General features: G+C 39.5%; 1 protein-coding gene across 2 annotated transcripts in view; it reads right to left on the bottom strand.

The window, feature by feature from the left end:
• Positions 1 to 1,724: 1,724 nt before the first annotated feature.
• Positions 1,725 to 19,995, bottom strand: part of MGARP (mitochondria localized glutamic acid rich protein) — a 45,431-nt gene continuing 27,160 nt past the window's right edge. The window contains exons 5-7 of one of the 2 annotated variants that reach the window (XM_054029739.1): positions 14,070 to 14,228; positions 12,953 to 13,001; positions 1,725 to 3,071 (exon numbers count right to left, since the gene is read on the bottom strand). In XM_054029739.1, the coding sequence (XP_053885714.1) occupies positions 12,955 to 13,001; positions 14,070 to 14,228 (206 nt within the window). In that variant the 3' untranslated portion in view covers positions 1,725 to 3,071; positions 12,953 to 12,954. Of the gene's footprint in view, positions 3,072 to 12,952; positions 13,002 to 14,069; positions 14,229 to 19,995 lie in introns of those variants that run through there. The other variant, XM_054029740.1, reaches the window with a different exon arrangement.

The following is a 19,995-nucleotide window of genomic DNA, read 5'->3' as shown; positions in this document are numbered from 1 at the left end:
CGCAACTCCGAAAGCACGGACTCATCGCCCCACGCAGTGATCGGATCCAAGACTTCCCGATCAGTCCATGCTGGGGCCCTCTTTCTATTCAGCGATTGCATGGTCACCTCCGCTGGAGAGTTCTGCATCATTGCCAGTGATGTGGGGGGGGAGGGCGGTTAGAGATAGAATGCAGGGGGGCTCTGTCCTTCTGCCTCTGGTCCTGCAGAACATTTAGAAGGCGCCGGAGCACGTCCGTTTGCTCCCTCATTAGTCCAAGCAGCGTTTGAGTCGCCTGCTGGTCTTCAAACAGGAAATGAGATTCAAACTGGCCAGACAGGAAAAGGAATCAAATTTTCCCGGGGCTTTTCCTGTGTGGCTGGTCAGAGCATCCGAGCTCAGACTGCTATCCAGAGCGTCAACAGAGTGGTGCACTATGGGATAGCTCCCGGAGCTATTAGCGTTGAATTCCGTCCACACTAACCCTAATTCGACATGGCCATGTCGAATTTAGCGCTACTCCCCTTGCCGGGGAGGAGTACAGAAATCGATTTAAAGAGACCTCTATGTCGAAATAAATAGCTTCGTTGTGTGGACGGGTGCAGGGTTAATTCGATTTAACGCTGCTAAATTCGACATAACCTCCTAGTGTAGACCAGGCCTCAGGTATTACCATTTTCATGAAAGCACTTGCCTTCTGTTGGAGGGGGGAAAGCCCTTCCTTCTTCTCTAAATGTGTTCTGTAATACTTATCACCAAAACTAATCTCATGCAACTAGAACTACCTATATGCTAAGAGAAGCCCTTAACTGGCTTCCCTTGATGCCTAAATACTACAATAATGAGCACCCTCCACATACTCAGAATAGGTATGGATCTTATCTGGAGGCAACATGATCCAAAACCAACAGGGACCTGGACAGGAATCGGTAAACCTGTGTCCTACTCCCTGCTCTACTATTAAGCTGTTGTGTAACTTTGACAAGTTACTTCAGCCACCTCAACCTCTGTTTTTCTCGTCTACAGAACAGGGATAATATCATCCTTTGTAAAGCACTTTGCCACCTTCAGATTATAAGCGCTAATTATTATTCTTATTGTTATAAAGAGTGGTGTGATCATAGACAAGGATACATTTTATCTTTACAGTCTCAAACTTCTTTTAAGTACTTTGCATGTTGTAGTTTGCTATTCTACATAGAGCACCACTGTACATACTACGAAATACCATCACACGTCAAATCCATAGCTATCCAGTAGGCAGTACTGTATATTGTGCTAACATGTAGTCTCAGCAAGAGTTTACAGTACAACGCTGGATTTCTTGTAGCGTAGGTTGCAGAAGCACAGTGGACATATTTTTTAAAAAAAAGAGCTATGACAAGAAGCAGCTGTACAATTTGCACTGTAGTGATTAGATTCTTTAGTTCGGTTAAAAAGCCTGTGGAAACTCTAAACAAGTCCTGGACTGAGCCCTGCTTCTAAGGACCTTTCTTCTTGAAGGCTGACAGACTTCTCACTCTTGTGAAAGAGCAGCTTCAGAAAGCAACTGGGCATTCTCCAACACCCACTTTTTGAGAAGTACAATCAGCACTTGCTGAAAAATAAAAGTATAAAGTCTTTTTTTCATTGGGAATGAATGAAAAGGATAAGACGGCACAGTAAATGTAATGTTTAAAAATAGGTGCAGCATGTTTAACATTTGAAGTAAGTTAGATAGGGTACAGATCACAGCCACAGAAATATCAGATTAAGACTTTTATTCAAAACACGTCTTCCCACAATAGTATTTGTTTCTAATCAGAATAGCATTGTTTTAAAGTGAAAGTTTGGGGTATAGATTATTAAAGTTCAGAAGCCCCATTCTGCCCCTGCATTATACAGGGTGCGGAGATTGAGGCCGGCCATCTATTCATCTTGACAACATTAGAACTTGCTGTAGGATGTCGGGGAGGGAGGATACATTTGTATGTAATCGGAAGGAAGAATTCCACATGTAAACTACACTACATTAATTTTCTTTTAGGAGTTCTCCATCAGCTTTAGAGAAGAAATACTACTTGTAGGATTCATAGTTGCCATATAAATTGTATATGGTATATATTATTTTTGGTCTAGCTTTAGTACTATCATCAATAATAATCCTTGGCCATATTATTAAGTTTTGTGTGTATTTTTCAAGCTTTTCTGTAATTTTTCTATGGTGTAACTGTTGTTACACCTTGCCAGGAGTTTTTTTGTTTGGTTGTTTTTTATTATATTTTGTAAACAGGAGCTTTAAAAGCCCCACTGCTGTCTGCCTCTAAGCACTTCCAATATTGAATTATAGTTTTTTATATCTTAGTTTGAAAGTTTAGTTCAATCTATTTAATAGAGACAGTGTACAAATGTGAGGGAAAGGATAAAATCTAAAATGTTTATGCAATAAGAACATAAACATCTCATTATATATAACTCTATATGCCAAATATCAATAATGTTCCTATTTATAATATAAAACTTGACTTGTGGCCAAGATTTTATTGTATTTTTATAAAAATATTAGTCACATATATGTAGTTTGTATGAGATTATGTCCATGAATATTTTTACTTCAATAAAACATAAATAAGATGATAAAGTGTTTTTCTGATTAGTGTGGAATATTGCAATGTTATAATCACCTTTCACAGCTTAGAATACGGGTAAGGAGTCTATGTAAACAACTAGATTTAAACGAAAAACTTAAACAAAAGTTCACCTGCCGTGGATTTAATTAAATCTACTGTTTTCTTGGTAAATAGATGTAGTGTGTACTATATGGTACCTTGACCTATATTACTGTATGCTGTGTCTCTGATTCAGAAAGGAGCATACCCACTGCAAAAGCTTATTTCTCTCTGACAAACTACGCCATGTTAGGTTGTCTGTTGTAAGGAATGAATACTGATCAAAATATCAAATGCTAGCCCTAACAAGCAGTTTTAGGTGCAACAACCTGCAAGATTTGTTTTACATCTCCAAAGAAGAACATTAGGTTTCAGAACATCAGTCAGCTGGTTGATTGTCATACATATTTCTGTGAAACTCTTCAAAGGCGTCACTGTTGCTCACTGGGGAGAGAGAAAAAAATATACACTGACGTTTTAGAGAGAGAATAGTAACTTATGTTTAATGGTAATAAACCTGATGCACCATCACTTCCTATGCAGCTATTAGAAGTACCACTGTATGTTTAATTAAACTGACTTAAGAACATAAGAACCGCCATAGTGGATCAGACCAGTGGTCCATCTAGCCCAGTATCCTGTCTTCTGACAGTGGCCTGTGCCAGGTGTTTCAGAGGGAACAAACAGAATAGGGCAATTATTGAGTGATCCATTCCCTGTCGTCCACTCCCAGCTTCTGGCAGACAGAGGCTAGGACACCCAGAGCATGGAGTTGCATCCTAACCATTTTGGCTAATAGCCATTGATTAACCTTTCCTCCATGAACTTGTCTAATTCTTTTTTGAACTCAGTTATAGTTTTGGCCTTCACAAATCCCCTGGCTATGAGTTCCATAGGTTGACTGTGCATTGTGTGAAGAAATATTTCCTTATGTTTGTTTTAAAACCTGCTGCCTGTTAATTCATTGGATGACCCCTGGTTCTTGTGTTATGTGAAGGAGAAAATAACACTTCCTTATTATTTTCTCCACACCAGTCATGATTTTATACACCTCTATCATATGTCCCCTTAGTCATCTTTTTTCCAAGCTGAAAAGTTCCAGTCTTTTTAATCTCTCCTCATATGGAAGCTGTTTCATATCCCTAATCATTTTTGTTGCCTTTCTCTGTACTTTTCCCAATTCTAATATATATTTTTTGAGATGGGGCAACCAGAACTGCATGCAGTATTCAAGTGTGGGCGTACCATGGATTTATATAGTAGCATTATGATATTTGCTGTCTTATTATCTATCTCCTTCCTAATGGTTCCTAACATTCTTTGACTGCTGCAGCACATTGAGTGGATGTTTTCAGAGAACTATCCACAATGACTCCAAGATCTCTTTCTTGAGTGGTAGCATCTAATTTAGATCCCATAATTTTGTATGTATAGTTGGGATTATATTTTTCAGTGTACATTACTTTGAATTTATCAGCATGAGTTAGCTTGTACAAGCTAATTGACTAAGCAATAACTAAAGCAATCTTGGGACCTCATATATCAACCAGGAGATAGCTACACTAAGGATTTGCAGGGAATAGGTGTACGGTTTGGTGTACAGATGGGCTCCACCTAAACCAAAATGGTTTTATTGATGGCACTTAACATTAAAAAGGTCGTAGAGAAATTTTTAAACTAAGGGCTGGGGAAAAGCCGACATGTGCGGAGGAGCACATGGTTCGGACATCCCTTAGGGGAGGCTCTATTCATAGACAATCTCTATATCCTAGTGAGAACAAGAGGATGGAAAATGATAAAATACAGGCAGGGTCTGATCAGAAACAATCAAATAAAAAAAAGTCCCATTCAATTACATCATGTAATGGCAGACAGCCAAAAGGAGGTACGTTTTTTAAGTGCTTATATACCAGTGCTAGAAGTCTAAATAATAAAATGGGTGAACTAGAGTGCCTTGTATTAAATGAGGATATTGATATAACAGGCATCACAGAAACTTGGTGGAATAAGGATATTCAATAGGATACAGTAATACCAGAGTACAAAATATATCAGAAGGACAGAACAGGTCGTGCTGGTGGGGGAGTGTTATTATATGTGAAAGAATGCATAGAATCAAATGAAGTAAAAATTGTAAATGAATCAAACTGTACCATAGAATCTCTATGGATAGAAATTCCGTACTCTAATAATAAGAATACAGCGGCAGGGATATATTACTGACCACCTGATTAGGGTGATGAGAGTGACTGTGAAATGCTCAGGGAGATTAGAGAGGCTATTAAAATAAAAAAAACTCAATAATAATAATAATAATGGGGGATTTCAATTATCCCCATATCAACTGGGTACATGTCACCTCAGGACGGGATGCAGAGATAAAGTTTCTTGACACCTTAAATGACTGCTTCTTGGAGCAACTGGTCCTGGAACCCACCAGAGGAGAGGCAATTATTGATTTAGTCCTAAGTGGAGCACAGGATCTGGTCCAAGAGGTGAATATAGCTGAACCGCTTGGTAATAGTAAACATAATATCATTAAATTTAATATCCCTGTGGCAGGAAAAACACCACAGCAGCCCAACACTGAAGCATTTAATTTCAGAAAGGGGAACTACATAAAAATGAGGAGGTCAGTGAAACAGAAATTAAAGGGTACAGTGCCAAAAGTGAAATCCCTGCAAGCTGCGTGGAAACTTTTTAAAGACACCATAATAGAGGTTCAATTTAAATGTATCCATGGTGGCTAAACAACAAAGTAAAAAAAGCAGTGAGAGGCAAAAAGGCATCCTTTAAAAAGTGGAAGTTAAATCCCAGTGAGGAAAATAGAAAGGAGCATAAACACTGGCAAATGAAGTGTAAAAATACAATTAGGAAGGCCAAAAAAGAATTTGAGGAACAGTTAGCCAAAGACTCAAAAAGCAATAGCAATTTTTTTTTAAGAACATCAGAAGCAGGAAGCCTGCTAAACAATCAATGGGGCCACTGGACGATCAAGGTGCTAAAGGAGCACTCAAGGACAATAAGGCCATTGCGGAGAAACTAAATGAATTATTTGCATCGGTCTTCACGGCAGAGGATGTGAGGGAGATTCCCAAACCTGAGCCATTCTTTTTAGGTGACAGATCTGAGGAACTGTCCCAGATTGAGGTATCATTAGAGGAGGTTTGGGAACAAATTGATAAATTAAATAGCAGTAAGTCATCAGGACCAGATGGTATTCACCCAAGAATTCTGAAGGAACTCAAGTGTGAAATTACAGAACTACTACTGTAGTCTGTAACCTATCATTTAAATCAGCTTCTGTATCAGAAGACTTGGAAGATAGCTAATGTGACGCCAATTTTTAAAACGGGCTCCAGAGATGATCCGAGCAATTACAGGCCTGTAAGTCTGACTTCAGTACCGAGCGAACTGATTGAAACTATAATAAAGAACAATATTGTTGGACATATAGATGAACATAATTTGTTGAGGAAGAGTCAACATGGTTTTAGTCAAGGGAAATCATGTCTCACCAATCTACTAGAATTCTTTGAGGGTGTCAACAAGCATGTGGACCAAGGGGATCCAATGAATATAGTATACTTAGATTTTCAGAAAGCCTTTGACAAGGTCCCTCACCAAAGGCTCTTATGCAAAGTAAGTTGCTATGGGATAAGAGGGAAGGTGCTCTCATGGATTGGTAACTGGTTAAAAGATAGGAAACAAAGGGTAGGTATAAATAGTCAGTTCTCAGAATGGAGAGAGGTAAATAGTGGTATCCCCCCAGGGGTCTGTTCTGGGACCAGTCCTATCAACATATTCATAAATGATCTTGGAAACGGGGTAAACAGTGAAGTGGCAAAATTTGCAGATGATACAAAATTACTAAAGATAGTTAAGACCCCGGCAGACGGCAAAGAGTTATAAAAGGATCTCTCAAAACTGGGTGAATGGGCAACAAAATGGCAGGTGAAATTTAATGTTGATAAATACAAAGTAATGCACATTGGAAAGCATAATCCCAACTATACATATAAAATGATGGGGTCTAAATTAGCTGTTACCACTCAAGAAAGAGATCTTGGAGTCATTGTGGATAGTTCTCTGAAAACATCCACTCAATGTGCAGCGGCACTCAAAAAAGCGAACAGAATGCTGGGAATAATGAAGAAAGGGATAGATAATAAGACAGAAAATATCATGTCGCCTCTATATAAATCCATGGTACACCCACATCTTGAATACTGTGTGCAGATATGGTAGCTCAAAAATGACATATTGGAATTGGAAAAGGTTCAGAAAAGGGCAACAAAAATGATTAGGAGTATGGAACGGCTTCCATATGAGGAGAGATTAATAAGACTGGGACTTGGAAAAGAGACGGCTAAGGAGAGATATTATGAGGTCTATAAAATCATGACTGGTGTAGAGAAAGTAGATAAGAAAGTGTTGTTCACTACTTCTCATAACACAAGAACTAGGAGTCACCAAATGAAATTAATAGGCAGCAGGTTTAAAATAAATAAAAGGAAGTATTTCTTCACACTACACACAGTCAACCTGTGGAACTCCTTGCCACAGGCTGTTGTGAAGGCCAAGACCATAACAGGGTTCAAAAAAGAACTAGATACATTCATGGAGGATAGGTCCATCAATGGCTATTAGCCAGGATGGGCAGGAATGGTATCCCTAGCCTCTGTTTGCCAGAGGCTGGGAATGAGCGACAGGGGATAGATCACTTGATGATTACCTGTTTTGTTCATTCCCTCTGGGGCACCTGGCACTGGCCACCATTGGGAGACAGGATACTGGGCTAGATGGACCTTTGGTCTGACCCTTATGTTCTTATGTCTGAAGAGCAAACAATTAATTTTAGCAATAGTACTGGATTCTGAAAGGATGGATAAATCTAGCGAAGATATTTCAGTCTTATATTAAAGCACATATTAAAAATTCCTGTCACAATTGAACTCCATGCATTAATAACTGAGCTTTCATTTTATAACAATATCTTATTAATTAGTTAAAAACACATATAAAAATTATATAATAGTCATTAAGTTGTAAACAATGCCTAGAGTTTCATCAGGTATTTAAAAGAACTTCAGTATGCATTATGTTAAATCAAATCATCATATATGTTTTCGGAATTTACAAGCCACCACTTCCTGTCAACCCTGTTTTAGATATCTGATAGGGAGGATTTTATCCAGCAGTAGTGTTTGTATGCTATAGATCTCTTACATGCTGGTTTACAAATACTTTGACTGTTAGCACAATTAAAACTGCCAGACCTTCAAGGAATCTTTATGGTTGATAAGACATTCATGTATTTTGATGCATGGTATTGGCATGCCACTTAAGCCTAGATCCTGCAACACACACAACATTAAGCATTTAAGTAGTCCTATTGTCTTCAATGGAACTATTGATGGGGTAAAATTAGACATATATGTAAGTGTTTGCTGGATGGGGCCTTATGCAATAGCCCAGTGCAGTGATGCCAGTCAGTGACCAGTGTAACTACCACAAACCCCCCCTCCCCTCCTCAGATTTTAATTTTAAAAAAAATAACTTTGTGGATTCTAACAGCTAAAATCAGTGGTGAAGCTACTGTTCTGCTGTGTCTCTATAACAGGAGGGATAGCTCAGTGGTTTGAGCATTGGCCTGCTAAACCCAGGGTTGTGAGTTCAATCCTTGAGGGGGCCACTTGGGAATCTGGGGCAAAATCAGTACTTGGTCCGCCTAGTGAAGGCAGGGGGCTGGACTCGATGACCTTTCAAGGTCCCTTCCAGTTCTAGGAGATGGGATATCTCCATTATTTAAAAAAAAAAAAAAAAAAAATAATGTGCTTCTGCAAAGCTAGATAAAGCAGATATTATGATACCCTTTTTGCTGGACTTAAGAGACACGATTAGTGAAGGCCAAAAGAGAAAGGTGCACCATTTCCCCTGTCAGAATTAAAGTAATTGGGACTTTGTGCCGGGACCTGTACAAGGTTAGGGGGACTGATTCAGTCTTAGACTCCCAGATAGGCTGTGTTGTTGCAACACCACCCCATCACGGTGCCTGCCCTCCTTCCCCACCTCTTAAGCCACAATTTTGGGCCAATGGAACCACTGAGTGTGGAGCCACAGGCTCTTCTCCATTACACCCTCTTTGGCATCATCCTATTGGGAGACAACACATATTTCCCTCTGCAGTGTGCAGGGGTTGTGGATGCATGCCTTGCCCCAGAGCCTCTCCACCAGTGGTGTCCTGCATGGATCCATCCACCCCACAAGGCTGTGATAATTGGGCCTACAAATTAACCCTGATTGTGAGCTCAATTGCAAAAAGTGAAAGTTCATAAAATGTCACAATAACCTATAATAATAAATGCTGATGGGAAAAGGTGCAGAAAAGAGACAAAGACTGAATTAGTCCAAACAAAAAGGCCTACTGATAAAACTCAAGCACAGTGTGAAAATCATACCCAATAACAAAAACCAGAACAGTGCGATACTGGAAATCAATGACCCAAAACTGATGAGTCTGACATTAGGCCTAACATTTGGTTAACAAAATAATGAGGGAGATTAGCTATTCCACACATCACTCCCTTTTGGGGTCCTTGGAGACTTTGCAGGGAAAGCTGGCTCCTGCAAAACTGGCTGACAAAGAGGAGAGAGGATGAAGCAAACTCCACCATGATGCTGCCATCCCCACTGCATCCTGGACTCTGGACCTTCTTCATCCTAATCCTGAATGATGTCCTGACCAGACCGGGGAGAGGGAATCAGATGACATTGCCACCTTCACTGGCTCTGACTAAGTCCTGAATACCACTTGGAATGTGAGACTTTGTCACACACCTCCTGTGTGTGTTCCTTTCCTTTCCCACCGTATTTCTTCTCTTTCCTATCCCTCTCCTTTTTCATTCTGTCTAATAAGAGTTTGGCTTAGTCAGTCAAGCCTGTATATTGTGCAACACTGCTGAAAGCCTGTGACCAAAAAGAGGCTGCTACATGCAGTGCCCTAAACAGCCCAATGCTGGTACAAATTTGCCAGGTCTCGGAGTGGCTAAGACCAGTGTGCTGTGCCTGTGTTTCTCCAGCAGTGAGGTTGCAAGTGAGAGTCAACATCAGAGACAGAAGTCGCACTGTCTATCTTCACAGTTCTTTGCCCTCCCCCTTTTAAGTGTGTTTGTCTTGTTTTGTCTTCTAGGAAACAGGATCGGACTTCTAACAACAGCAATGCCAGCCCATCTCAACTGATTCTTCTCTTTTCCCCAAAAAGATAGTTATTACCATCTAAGATGGTCGAACACAGGGGATTTTTCCTTCTAAAGACTCTCTCCAGCTAAGTGGAAAAGGAAGAGGGAATGTTGTAAAGTATTAAGTAAGGCTTTAATTTTAACATTTCAAAAGCTTGAAGTGTTTTTCTTTCCCCTCCTCAAGCCTCCCCAGAATCTTTAATAAAGGGTTTAAAAGATTTGTAATAATGTGTTTGCCAGGGCAGGCTGCGGTCTCTGTATACCAAACCCCAAACTTTGTTTAAAAAACAGGCCTCATGTAGGCCTCCTCCACACCTGAGTGATTTCACCTTAGGGGCCTAACTCTCAACCACCAGACATATATTGAAGCATGGCTCTACTTTGAAAAGTGACTGTAAAAATTGAATCTTTCAATGTCTATTCAGAGTCATAGCTAATGACTTCATAAATTAAAATAAGCCTTTGTTACTTTTCCTGCACTGGAGAACAGGTATATCTGTGGGAAAGAGCAACTCTATTCTGGATGACACATCATTAACAGAATTGCTGTCCTTATGATGTATTAATTTGAACACCCCAATGTGTGCTAGTAATTTTACACACACTGGTAAAAGTATGGTCCCTGCCCCAAAGAGCTTACAATCTGACGTATAATAAAAAGCTTACCATCTTGTTAACTATGTCCCGAGTGGAGAATCTTTGTTGCTAGTGATGCATAAGACAGAAAAACCCAGCTTGCCTTTCACATTTCATGCTGTGTTTGCAACACCAGCAGTTAGAAAAATACATCCTTTTATTTGTAAACTAAACAGGATTATATATGGAGTCATTTGGAACCCCATGATGCTATTTTGTAAAAGTTGCTTTTCGGAGTAGAAGCACATTTTAACCAGTAATATTTGCAGCCATATTCTAGTTGGTAACAACCACATGCACAGACTCTCCCTTACTGCCCAGAATAATTTTTTCCTTAAATTTGCAGTTAGTTCAAAAATGGATCATTTACAGTTGTGTGTGTTTATTATTCCTTAACTAATGAAATAATATTGTTACTACCTCTACATTCATTAAGGTGACTATGTTTCCAAAATCAAAACCTAGGACACTTTTATGGGAACAAGTAGTTAGGATTGCAAAATCTTCAGGTAAAAACCAAAAATACACTTTCTTTTAAAATCTATACTAGTGTTGTTGCTATCACCTTATGATTCAACAATATGTTCACATTTCTCGGATTGCAGGATAAATTCCAGAAGCTTAGTGTTCTCAATGAATTTGTTGTGATACACTGTCTCAACTTTGAACAAAAGAACCACTTTGACTGTGTCAACACTCATTCAGCTTTTCTCTGCACTCCCAGCATGTGCATCAAACAGAATACCTGTTCCACTGCACCATTTTATTCCTGGTAAGTACAGAGCAAATTCTATTTGGAACAGTAATATATCTTGAACAAACATCGTATAGTTATTAAAAAATGATTGGATCGATGAAAGGAAAAAAACAGAACATTTCAGGTGATCGAAAAGAGGTTTTCAGGACATCATAGATGAAAAACCAGAACATATGGCCTCTCTATTAGTACAATACAAAACAATATTTGTCTTTTTAATCACAAGATGGTGACAGGTATTGAGTGATATTACATAGTACCATGTAATGGACTGAGCAAATTAGCAAACAGATAGAGGAGAGGAATCTATTTACCATTTTGTATACCCACACACACACTTTGACAGATCCCTGGTGAACAATTAGTTCATTTCTGTTCAACTTCCCCCTCTTCTTTCACAGATGCACTAGGGAAGCGCTACAAGAGGGTTGCTTGAGAAACTAGTAGGGAGACAGAAAATGACTTTGGGAAAGGTTGAATCCTAAACTGGGGAGTTTTTCTGTTTATGATTATTTACATTTTTGTTGTAAACCTTATGGAAAAAATCTTGCAATGGACAGTTTTTTCTGCAGATTCATTTCACTATCTTACGCTCTCCTTTAGGACTATATAAAATCACATGGAATGGTAACATTTTCTTCTGGAAAGTCAATTCAGCAAGGTACGTAAGCACATGCCTAAGTTTAAACCACATGTTGTATGCACTGAAGAAGAGCTCTGTGTGCCTCGAAAGCTTGTCCCTCTCACCAACAGAAGTTGGTCCAATTAAAGATATTACCTCACCCACCTTGTCTCTTCAAACTACATGAGTAGTTCCCTGTCTCCAGTAGAACTACTCACATTATTAAAGTTAAGTATGTGCTTCAGTAACCTTGCTGAATTGGGTCTGAGAAAGATATCAGACAAATTCAGCAGTTGTATTAAAGGCAAGTTGAAGAGTCCTAAAAATTGAAAAGTTGATCTTGGTCAATGACTGTACTTAAAAGGAACATATTGGGCCTGATTGTGTTTACACAGGATAACAAGAGAAGAGCTCAGTTTGATAAGGTAATAATCCAGGGATCCAATATCTGTTCCCATTTAAATCAACATCTGAAGAACTCATTATCTTGAACGAAATTAGGATTCCACCAGCTCCTAAATGCTTGATTCAACTCCCATGACAGTCAGTGGGAGCTGAATCAGATAAATGTGTAATCAGAAGTTTCACTCATTTTAATAAAAATCACTAGAAGCAATATCTCCTGGAAGCTATAATGATGCATATTCGGTAGCAGGGCAGCACCATGTTAAATAGAGATTTGATGGATTAAATTACTGCATAGTGTTTCTCTAAACAAAAACTCACTATTGTAATGAATATAATTTTGTCACTGACATATATATAGCAATGATTTGTAAACCTGTTAAAACTTGCTAAATAAATAGACAAAAAAATTATGAGACCATTGATAGTGTAATAAAGCTTCCTCTGGCTCCAATAAGATGTCAATAGAACCACTGTGATTCTTGAGCTATTCAAGACACTTCAACTAAGTTATTTTTTACCATTTTCTTTTATGGGGGATGGAATGTGAATTCACAGTCACAATCTGTGTGCAAAGTTTCAACATGGACTGATTGTAAATAGCTGAGAAAGCTTGGAAGTTGGAGGTTAAAATGAAAATGGCATGCTTGAATGTTCAATATACCTTTAAGAATCCTTAGGAATTTCTTGAGATCCCGTTGTTGCCGAAGAAGCTGGAAGACAAAATACAAACAGTTGGAAATATTTCTGTTCAGTGGTTTAACAGTGTAGCTACACAGGGATAGGCAACCTATGGCACGCATGCCGAAGGCGGCACACGAGCTGATTTTCAGTGACACTCACACTGCCCAGGTCCTGGCCATGGGTCTGGGGGGCTCTGCATTTTTATTTAATTTTAAATGAAGCTTCTTAAACATTTTAAAAACCTTATTTACTTTACGTACAACAATAGTTTAGTTATATAGTGTAGACTTGTAGAAAGAGACCTTCTAAAAATGTTAAAATGTATTACTGGCACGCAAAACCTTAAATTAGAGTGAATAAATGAAGACTCGGCACACCACTTCTGAAAGGTTGACAACCCCTGAGCTACAGAATAAAGCAAACCCTATTTTAGAAATAAGAGTGGTACTATGGGTTCATGGGTTGAAATTTTCAAAGACATCTAGGGGATTTGGACACATATTGGTCATTACCTTTATTTTGTTTCTAATTTTAATGGAAGATGTGTTTAAATCCTCTAGACTGCTCAACCATGACCCATTCCTTCTAGTTTAGTTATATCGTATTACTGCTTAAGATAAATGAGAAAATAAAAGTACCATAACTGTATTAAACATTACATTGCTTATAAACAATAATAAAATACCACTTTTAGCATATTTCATCAACTTCATGTCAGAAGATTCCTCCTTTCAAATTCAGTTAGGCTAAAAATTCTTTGTCACAGCGTGTGACAAAAGTGGAAGTTTTCTTTAGGCAGTAACTTTTCCATCAAATAATTTTGCTACCTATCATGAGACAATTGCAGTATGGTCCCCCCAAAAAGCCCTGTGGGTTTAACATTAGCCAAAGCTTAATAAAAGCTATTTTCAGTGTGTGGTGATGATTTAAAAATTAAATTATTGACCTAGAAAAGACATTTTAAAATGTATGGTATATTCGTTAGCATACTTATGGCTCCACTTAATTTTTCTAGACAATAGTGCAGCTAATCCAAAGCAAACAGCCATGACTTTATTTTAGAAATAAAACATTGTAGATTAGACAATACTCTGCACCTTCTGCATCCTGCCCAGACTCATCCTCAACAGCCTCCTGGTTCCTTGAGGATGTGTCAGGCATCTCTTGAGCTGCTGAGGCTGTTCCTTCTTGAATACTGTCTACGTTGTCCTCATGAGCAGAAGCTGCTGCAACATCCAAGCCTTCACCCACAACTTCTGTGAATGAGAGAGATAATTGTCTTTTCTTTTTTCTCCATTTGCCAGTATAAATGAAGTGTCATTTGAGCCCCAATTCAGTAAGCATGATTCTAATTTTAAGCATGTGCATAAGTGTTTGCAGGACTGGAATTTAAGATACTATCCACTATTTTTTGTTGAATCCTCCTACCCTTAGGTCAGAGAATTATAAACAGTAACTATTTTGCTAATTATTTCTAGTATTTTTCTAGCCTGAGGTGTGTACTTTTGAGAAAGTGTCTCCTGGCTGGTCATTTTTATATTTTATTTTAAATTTTTTCTAACCCACATTGCACAATGCTGATACTTAATTTGGGTGTAGAAGGTTCAGTCCAAACTGGGTGGGATAGGATAATCTATTGTTTGGGGATTATATACGATGTATTTATGGAAAATGAAGATACTGTTGAGCAGTTCTTTATGTAAAACTAGCCCTTTTAACAGCATGCTTGGATGATTGGTTTGAGATCTGCCATAACATGAGCGCTATTTAACCTTATTTGATGGGCTGTATCCCTTTGCCTCTTTCAGGCTTGTCCACATGGAGACTTACTGCAAGGCAAGCCAGGGTGTAAACGTACAGCATGACAGCCTGTCAAGCACTAAATCACCACGTGGACCCTGATGCCATGCACTGAAAGTTCTGTCATGCACTTTGACCTACCGTTTGAAACAGCAATACATCAGTGCATACTACTGAACTTAATTAAACACCAAGGCCAAGATGTTTAACAAAATAAGCTCTAAGGGCAAAAGACCCACCATTAAACTCAGCAGTATAAGCTAACTTGAAACACCTTAATTCACTGTATTGACTGTGACGTTGCACCCCATAATGCTTTATGGAAATACGCTTATGAAAGTAAATATAACTGGAATATGTTTGATACTAGATAGGCCATGTAACACATCTCTGCAAAGGTTATGATCTACTGAATATATTCATCCTCTTTGTATGCATGTATCATTTTTGTACTCGAAGTTTTGCATATTGGCTGTGTTCTTGTTTGATTTTAAGTAGCCTTAGTAAGGCATTTGGTCAGCTTCTTTAGAAAGGAACTTTCAAATGGGGCTTCATTAAGTGCCCAATCAAGAAACACTTAGCAGACAATGGATCTTGGAAGACTCCAATCCACATAAGAAGTCTACCTGAGGATGTTCAAGGTAGCATGTGAACAATGGCTGCTACCTGTAAGTTCTGAGTCATGCATGGACATGTGACTTGCCCATGTAACTCCAAAACACCATTTTGTAGCTGGATTCTACACAGGGGGAGGGAGGGGTGTCCACCCACAAGAGAAAGTCTATTTAAATCCCTGGGAGACCCCTCCATTTGGTCTTCAGATGGCTCAAGAGATAGTCTCTCCACCCCCAAAGGGTACCTGAAAGAAACTGGAACAAAGGACAGTAACCATGGGGGTGTGAGTGATTGCTGGACCCAGACTAGAAGGAGGCTAGTCTGTAAAAGAAACTTATTGGAACATCTCTGAGGGTGAGAGTTTATGTGTAATCACTTTCTTACTGTATTAGGCATAGACTTGCGTGTTTTATTTTATTTTGTTTGGTAATTAACTTTGTTCTGTCTGTTATTACTTGGAACCACTTAAATCCTACTTTCTGTATTTAATAAAATCACTTTTTACTTATTAATTAACCCAGAGTATAGATTTAATACCTTGGGGGCGGGGAAACAGCTGTGCATCTCTCTCTATCAGTGTTATAGAGGGCAAACAATTTATGAGTTTATCCTGTATAAGCTTTATACAGGGTAAAACAGATTTATTTGGGGTTTAGACCCCATTGGGAGCTGGGCATCTGAGTGTTAGAGACAGGAACACTTCTTAAGCTGTTTTCAGTTAAGCCTGCAGCCATTAGGGGACATGGTTCAGACCTGGGTCTGGATTTGCAGCAGGCAAGTGTGTCTGGCTCAAACCAGTTAGGGTTCTGAAGTTCCAAGCTGGCAGGGAAAATGGACTTAGAGGTAGTCTCAACACATCAGTTGGCAGTCCCAAGGGGGTTTCTGTGATCCAGTCCATCACATTGACACCTTAAATGAAAAGGTTCGTTATGGAAAATGGGAATGCCAGATTGCTGAAAGCTAAAGTATGTTTAAAGCTCAAGAGCCTTGTGTCTTTTCCCCTCCGTCTCCATCCCCTTCCTTATGGGCTCATCCCCAGAATGACAAAATACATGTAACCACTCCAGATTTCCATGACTTATCTCCCTAGTCTCTTACTAAGACTTTTTCTCCCACATGAAACTGTGCAGTTGGGTGTGACAATTTGAGGCTACTTGATCACATTTGTTTCTTAAGAACATCACATTATAGATAAGACTTTAACAAGTTCAAGCAAGACAATAAACATCACTGGCATCTGCTTTGTAATTGCAAGTACTGCATTCCTATAGGCCACTAGAAAATTCACAGTCTCGTGTTGTAAGGTACTTTTATCTGAACTATAGCACAGTTCACTTGCTTGAGTATATCTGGATAAACTTTTCCAGTAATCCATTTGTGGTAAGATGGCAAGGAGCTAATGTAATACATTTGATACCATTTCTTTTGACAAACAATTGAAACTCTTCAGATGTGAATTGCATTCCATTGTCACAGTCTGTTAAGGAACTCCCGCACATGAAAACAATAGTCTTAACACTTAACCCATCTATGCTGATCTAGTTGAATTCAGACAGAATACTTAGAATCATAGAATCATAGGACTAGAAGGGACGTTGAGAGGTCATCTAAGTCTAGTCCCCTACACTCATGGCAGGACTAAGTATTATCTAGACCATCCCTGACAGGTGTTTGTCTAACCTGCTCTTAAAAATCTCCAATGATGGAGATTCCACAACCTCCCTAGGCAATTTATTTCAGTGCTTAACCACACTGACAGTTAGGAAGTTTTTCCTAATGTCCAACCTAAACCTCCCTTGCTGCAATTTAAGCCCATTGCTTCTTGTCCTATCCTCAGAGGTTAAGAAGAACAATTCTTCTCCCTCCCCCTTGTAACCACTTTTTATGTACTTGAAAACTGTTATCGTGTCCCCTTTCAGTCGTCTCTTTTCCAGACTAAACAAACCCATAGGTCATGTTTTCTAGACCTTTAATCATTTTTGTCTCTCTTCTCTAGACTCTCTCCAGTTGGTTCACATCCTTCCTGAAATGGAGACAATATTCCAGTTGAGGCCTAATCAATGCAGAGTAGAACAGAAGAATTACTTCTAGTGTCTTGCTTACAACACTGCTAATACATCCCAGAATGATGTTAGCTTTTTTTTGCAACAGTGTTACACTGTTGACTCGTATATAGCTTATGGTCCACTATGACCCCCAGATCCCTTTCCGCAGTACTCCTTCCTAGGCAGTCATTTGCCATTTTGTATGTGTGGAACTGATTGTTCCTTCCTAAGTGGAGTACTTTGCATTTGTCCAGGGGTGGCTCTATGTTTTTTTTGCCGCCACAAGCACGGCAGTCAGGCGGCTTTCGGCGGCATGCCTGCGGGAGGTCCGCCGGTGCCACGCCATCAGTGTCCCCACCGCCGAATTACCACGGAAGCCGCAGACCTCCCGCAGGCATGCCGCCAAAGGCAGCCTGACTGCCGCCCTCACAGTGACCGGCAGGCCGCCCCCCACGGCTTGCCGCCCCAGGCACGCGCTTGCTGCGCGGGTGCCTTGAGCCGCCCCTGCATTTGTCCTTATTGAATTTCATCCTATTTACTTCAGACAATTTCTCCAGTTTGTCCAGATCATTTTGAATGACTTCGATTACTTCATGTCATTTAGAATGGGCATCTATTGCAATCATAGATGTCCCAAAAACTGTCCAGCCTTGGCTATGTGGATTCATTGACACTGCATAGTGTGCTGTCAAGGCTGATGCGCCACTCTGGCAGTTCGAGTGCAGAAGGTGGAGGCCCACAAGGATTCTAAAAATTAATGCTGGCCACTCCAGGCTTGTATTAAACTCCCAAGGTTACAGCTTCTCTCTGACCTTGGATGGGTAGATGCTGCCACCACCCAAATGCAAAACCCCTGGGAACCCAGAAAGGCGCACTTGGGAATTCCTTCCTGTGGGGTACCCTCAAGTCCTTTCACCCCCATCCAGGGAAGAGCTGAGAAAGAAAACAAAGGAAATTAGCCGTTGCCCCCAGCTAATTAAACAACATATGCACAAACCTCTTAGGACACCAAAAATCCAATCCTGTTCTTAAAAAAGGTAAATTTTATTAAAAACAAAAAGAAAGAAAATACATCTGGAATTTAGGCTTTGCTAGATTAAAAAAAACCACTTACAAAAATTAACGTCGAGAATAACTTTCTTAAGGTTCAGCTTAAAGGTTACAAGCAAAACAAAAGCATTTGGGGTTAGCACAGAGGAGTCCACAAGCCAATAAGAAATAAACAGAAATAAACCTAATTGTGTCTTTCTAGACATTTTCTGATTTCTGAGTAGGTTTTAGGTATGATCTGATGATTTCCATACCTGACAAAAAGCTTTTTACAACATAGTCCCAGCCCCGTCTCTGCTCTGTCCCCTCTCTCTGGAGAACAACAGCAAAACAAAGGGAAGTTTTTCCCAATTTTAAAAAGTTCTATCCCTCCCATTGGCTCTTTTGGTCAGGTGCCCACTCCTTTCCTTTTACCTGTGGGCTTTTTAACCCTTTACAGGTAAAGCAAGTAGAGAACAGCTAATAAGAGGGATTTTATAGCTAGCTGGTTGACTGGGTGTCCATAAAAGGGAGTTCCGCCCCCCTCCCCCCCATTTATCACAGGTGCAAAGGAGCACATTTAGGCATGTACTGACAATCTCATCGGTGTTTTCACCGTTTCCTCTATTTGTGTATCAGTCCCTGGCCACCACACAAAACTCCTGCCCAGGACTTTCATTTTAACAATTCCCAAATAGCTTTCATGTAACTCTTGGACTACATATGACCTGAGATTCATAGAAGTAACCATGCTGGTGCCACAACTTAGGGAACCGTGATACACACTTTACTGTTCTTTTTAAGAAAAGAAAGCTGGGAAGAGTTGTTTGTAGGCATAAGTCCATTCATTCATTCATTATAATGTCATATATTTCAGCTAGCAGTGGATCATTTTTTGTTTCATGTTGCCCCAGGGCCTTTGTCACTGCCCAGGATTCAGTTTGTTCCATAGAAGTCATATCTGATTCCACTTCAGTATCCTTGCCTGCTATTGCCAATGGTAGCCGTGACAAACAATCTGCATTAGTTCTTTGAACTCAGTATTGTAACAGTGAGTGCCCAATGTATCGCCTAGCTCTGTAACTCTACTGCAGCCATTGCCAGTACTCCTTTCTTTGGGTTAAAAATTTAAAGCAGCAGTTATGCTCTGTCTGTACCCAGAATAAAATGTTTCCCATACAGATATTGGTGAAGTTTTGTAACTCCCCAGACAAAACTCAGAGCTTCTCTGTCAAGTTCAGTATACATTTGACAGAGGTTAGAGATCTAGAAGCAAAGACAATAGGCCTTTCTCTACAACCTTCCATCACATGAAATTATTGCTCTTATTCCATGTTGGGAACTGTACCAAGCTAACATTTTATGCAAAGATGCGTTGTGGTATGTAAAACCATTTCAGATGCTAATAGCTTATTGGCTTCTTCAAAAGCCTTGGTTCAGCATAGACCAATGCCATTTCTGTCCATTGTGTAACAGTTCATTCAGAGAATGTAATGCTGTAGTAATAGGTAATCATTCACAGGAAGGAACGTAA

This window comes from Malaclemys terrapin, chromosome 5 (genome assembly GCF_027887155.1).
Source record: "Malaclemys terrapin pileata isolate rMalTer1 chromosome 5, rMalTer1.hap1, whole genome shotgun sequence".
NCBI classification, from domain to species: domain Eukaryota; kingdom Metazoa; phylum Chordata; order Testudines; family Emydidae; genus Malaclemys; species Malaclemys terrapin.
The sequence above is the reverse complement of the archived record's forward strand: the minus strand, read 5'-3'. Positions and strand labels throughout refer to the sequence as shown.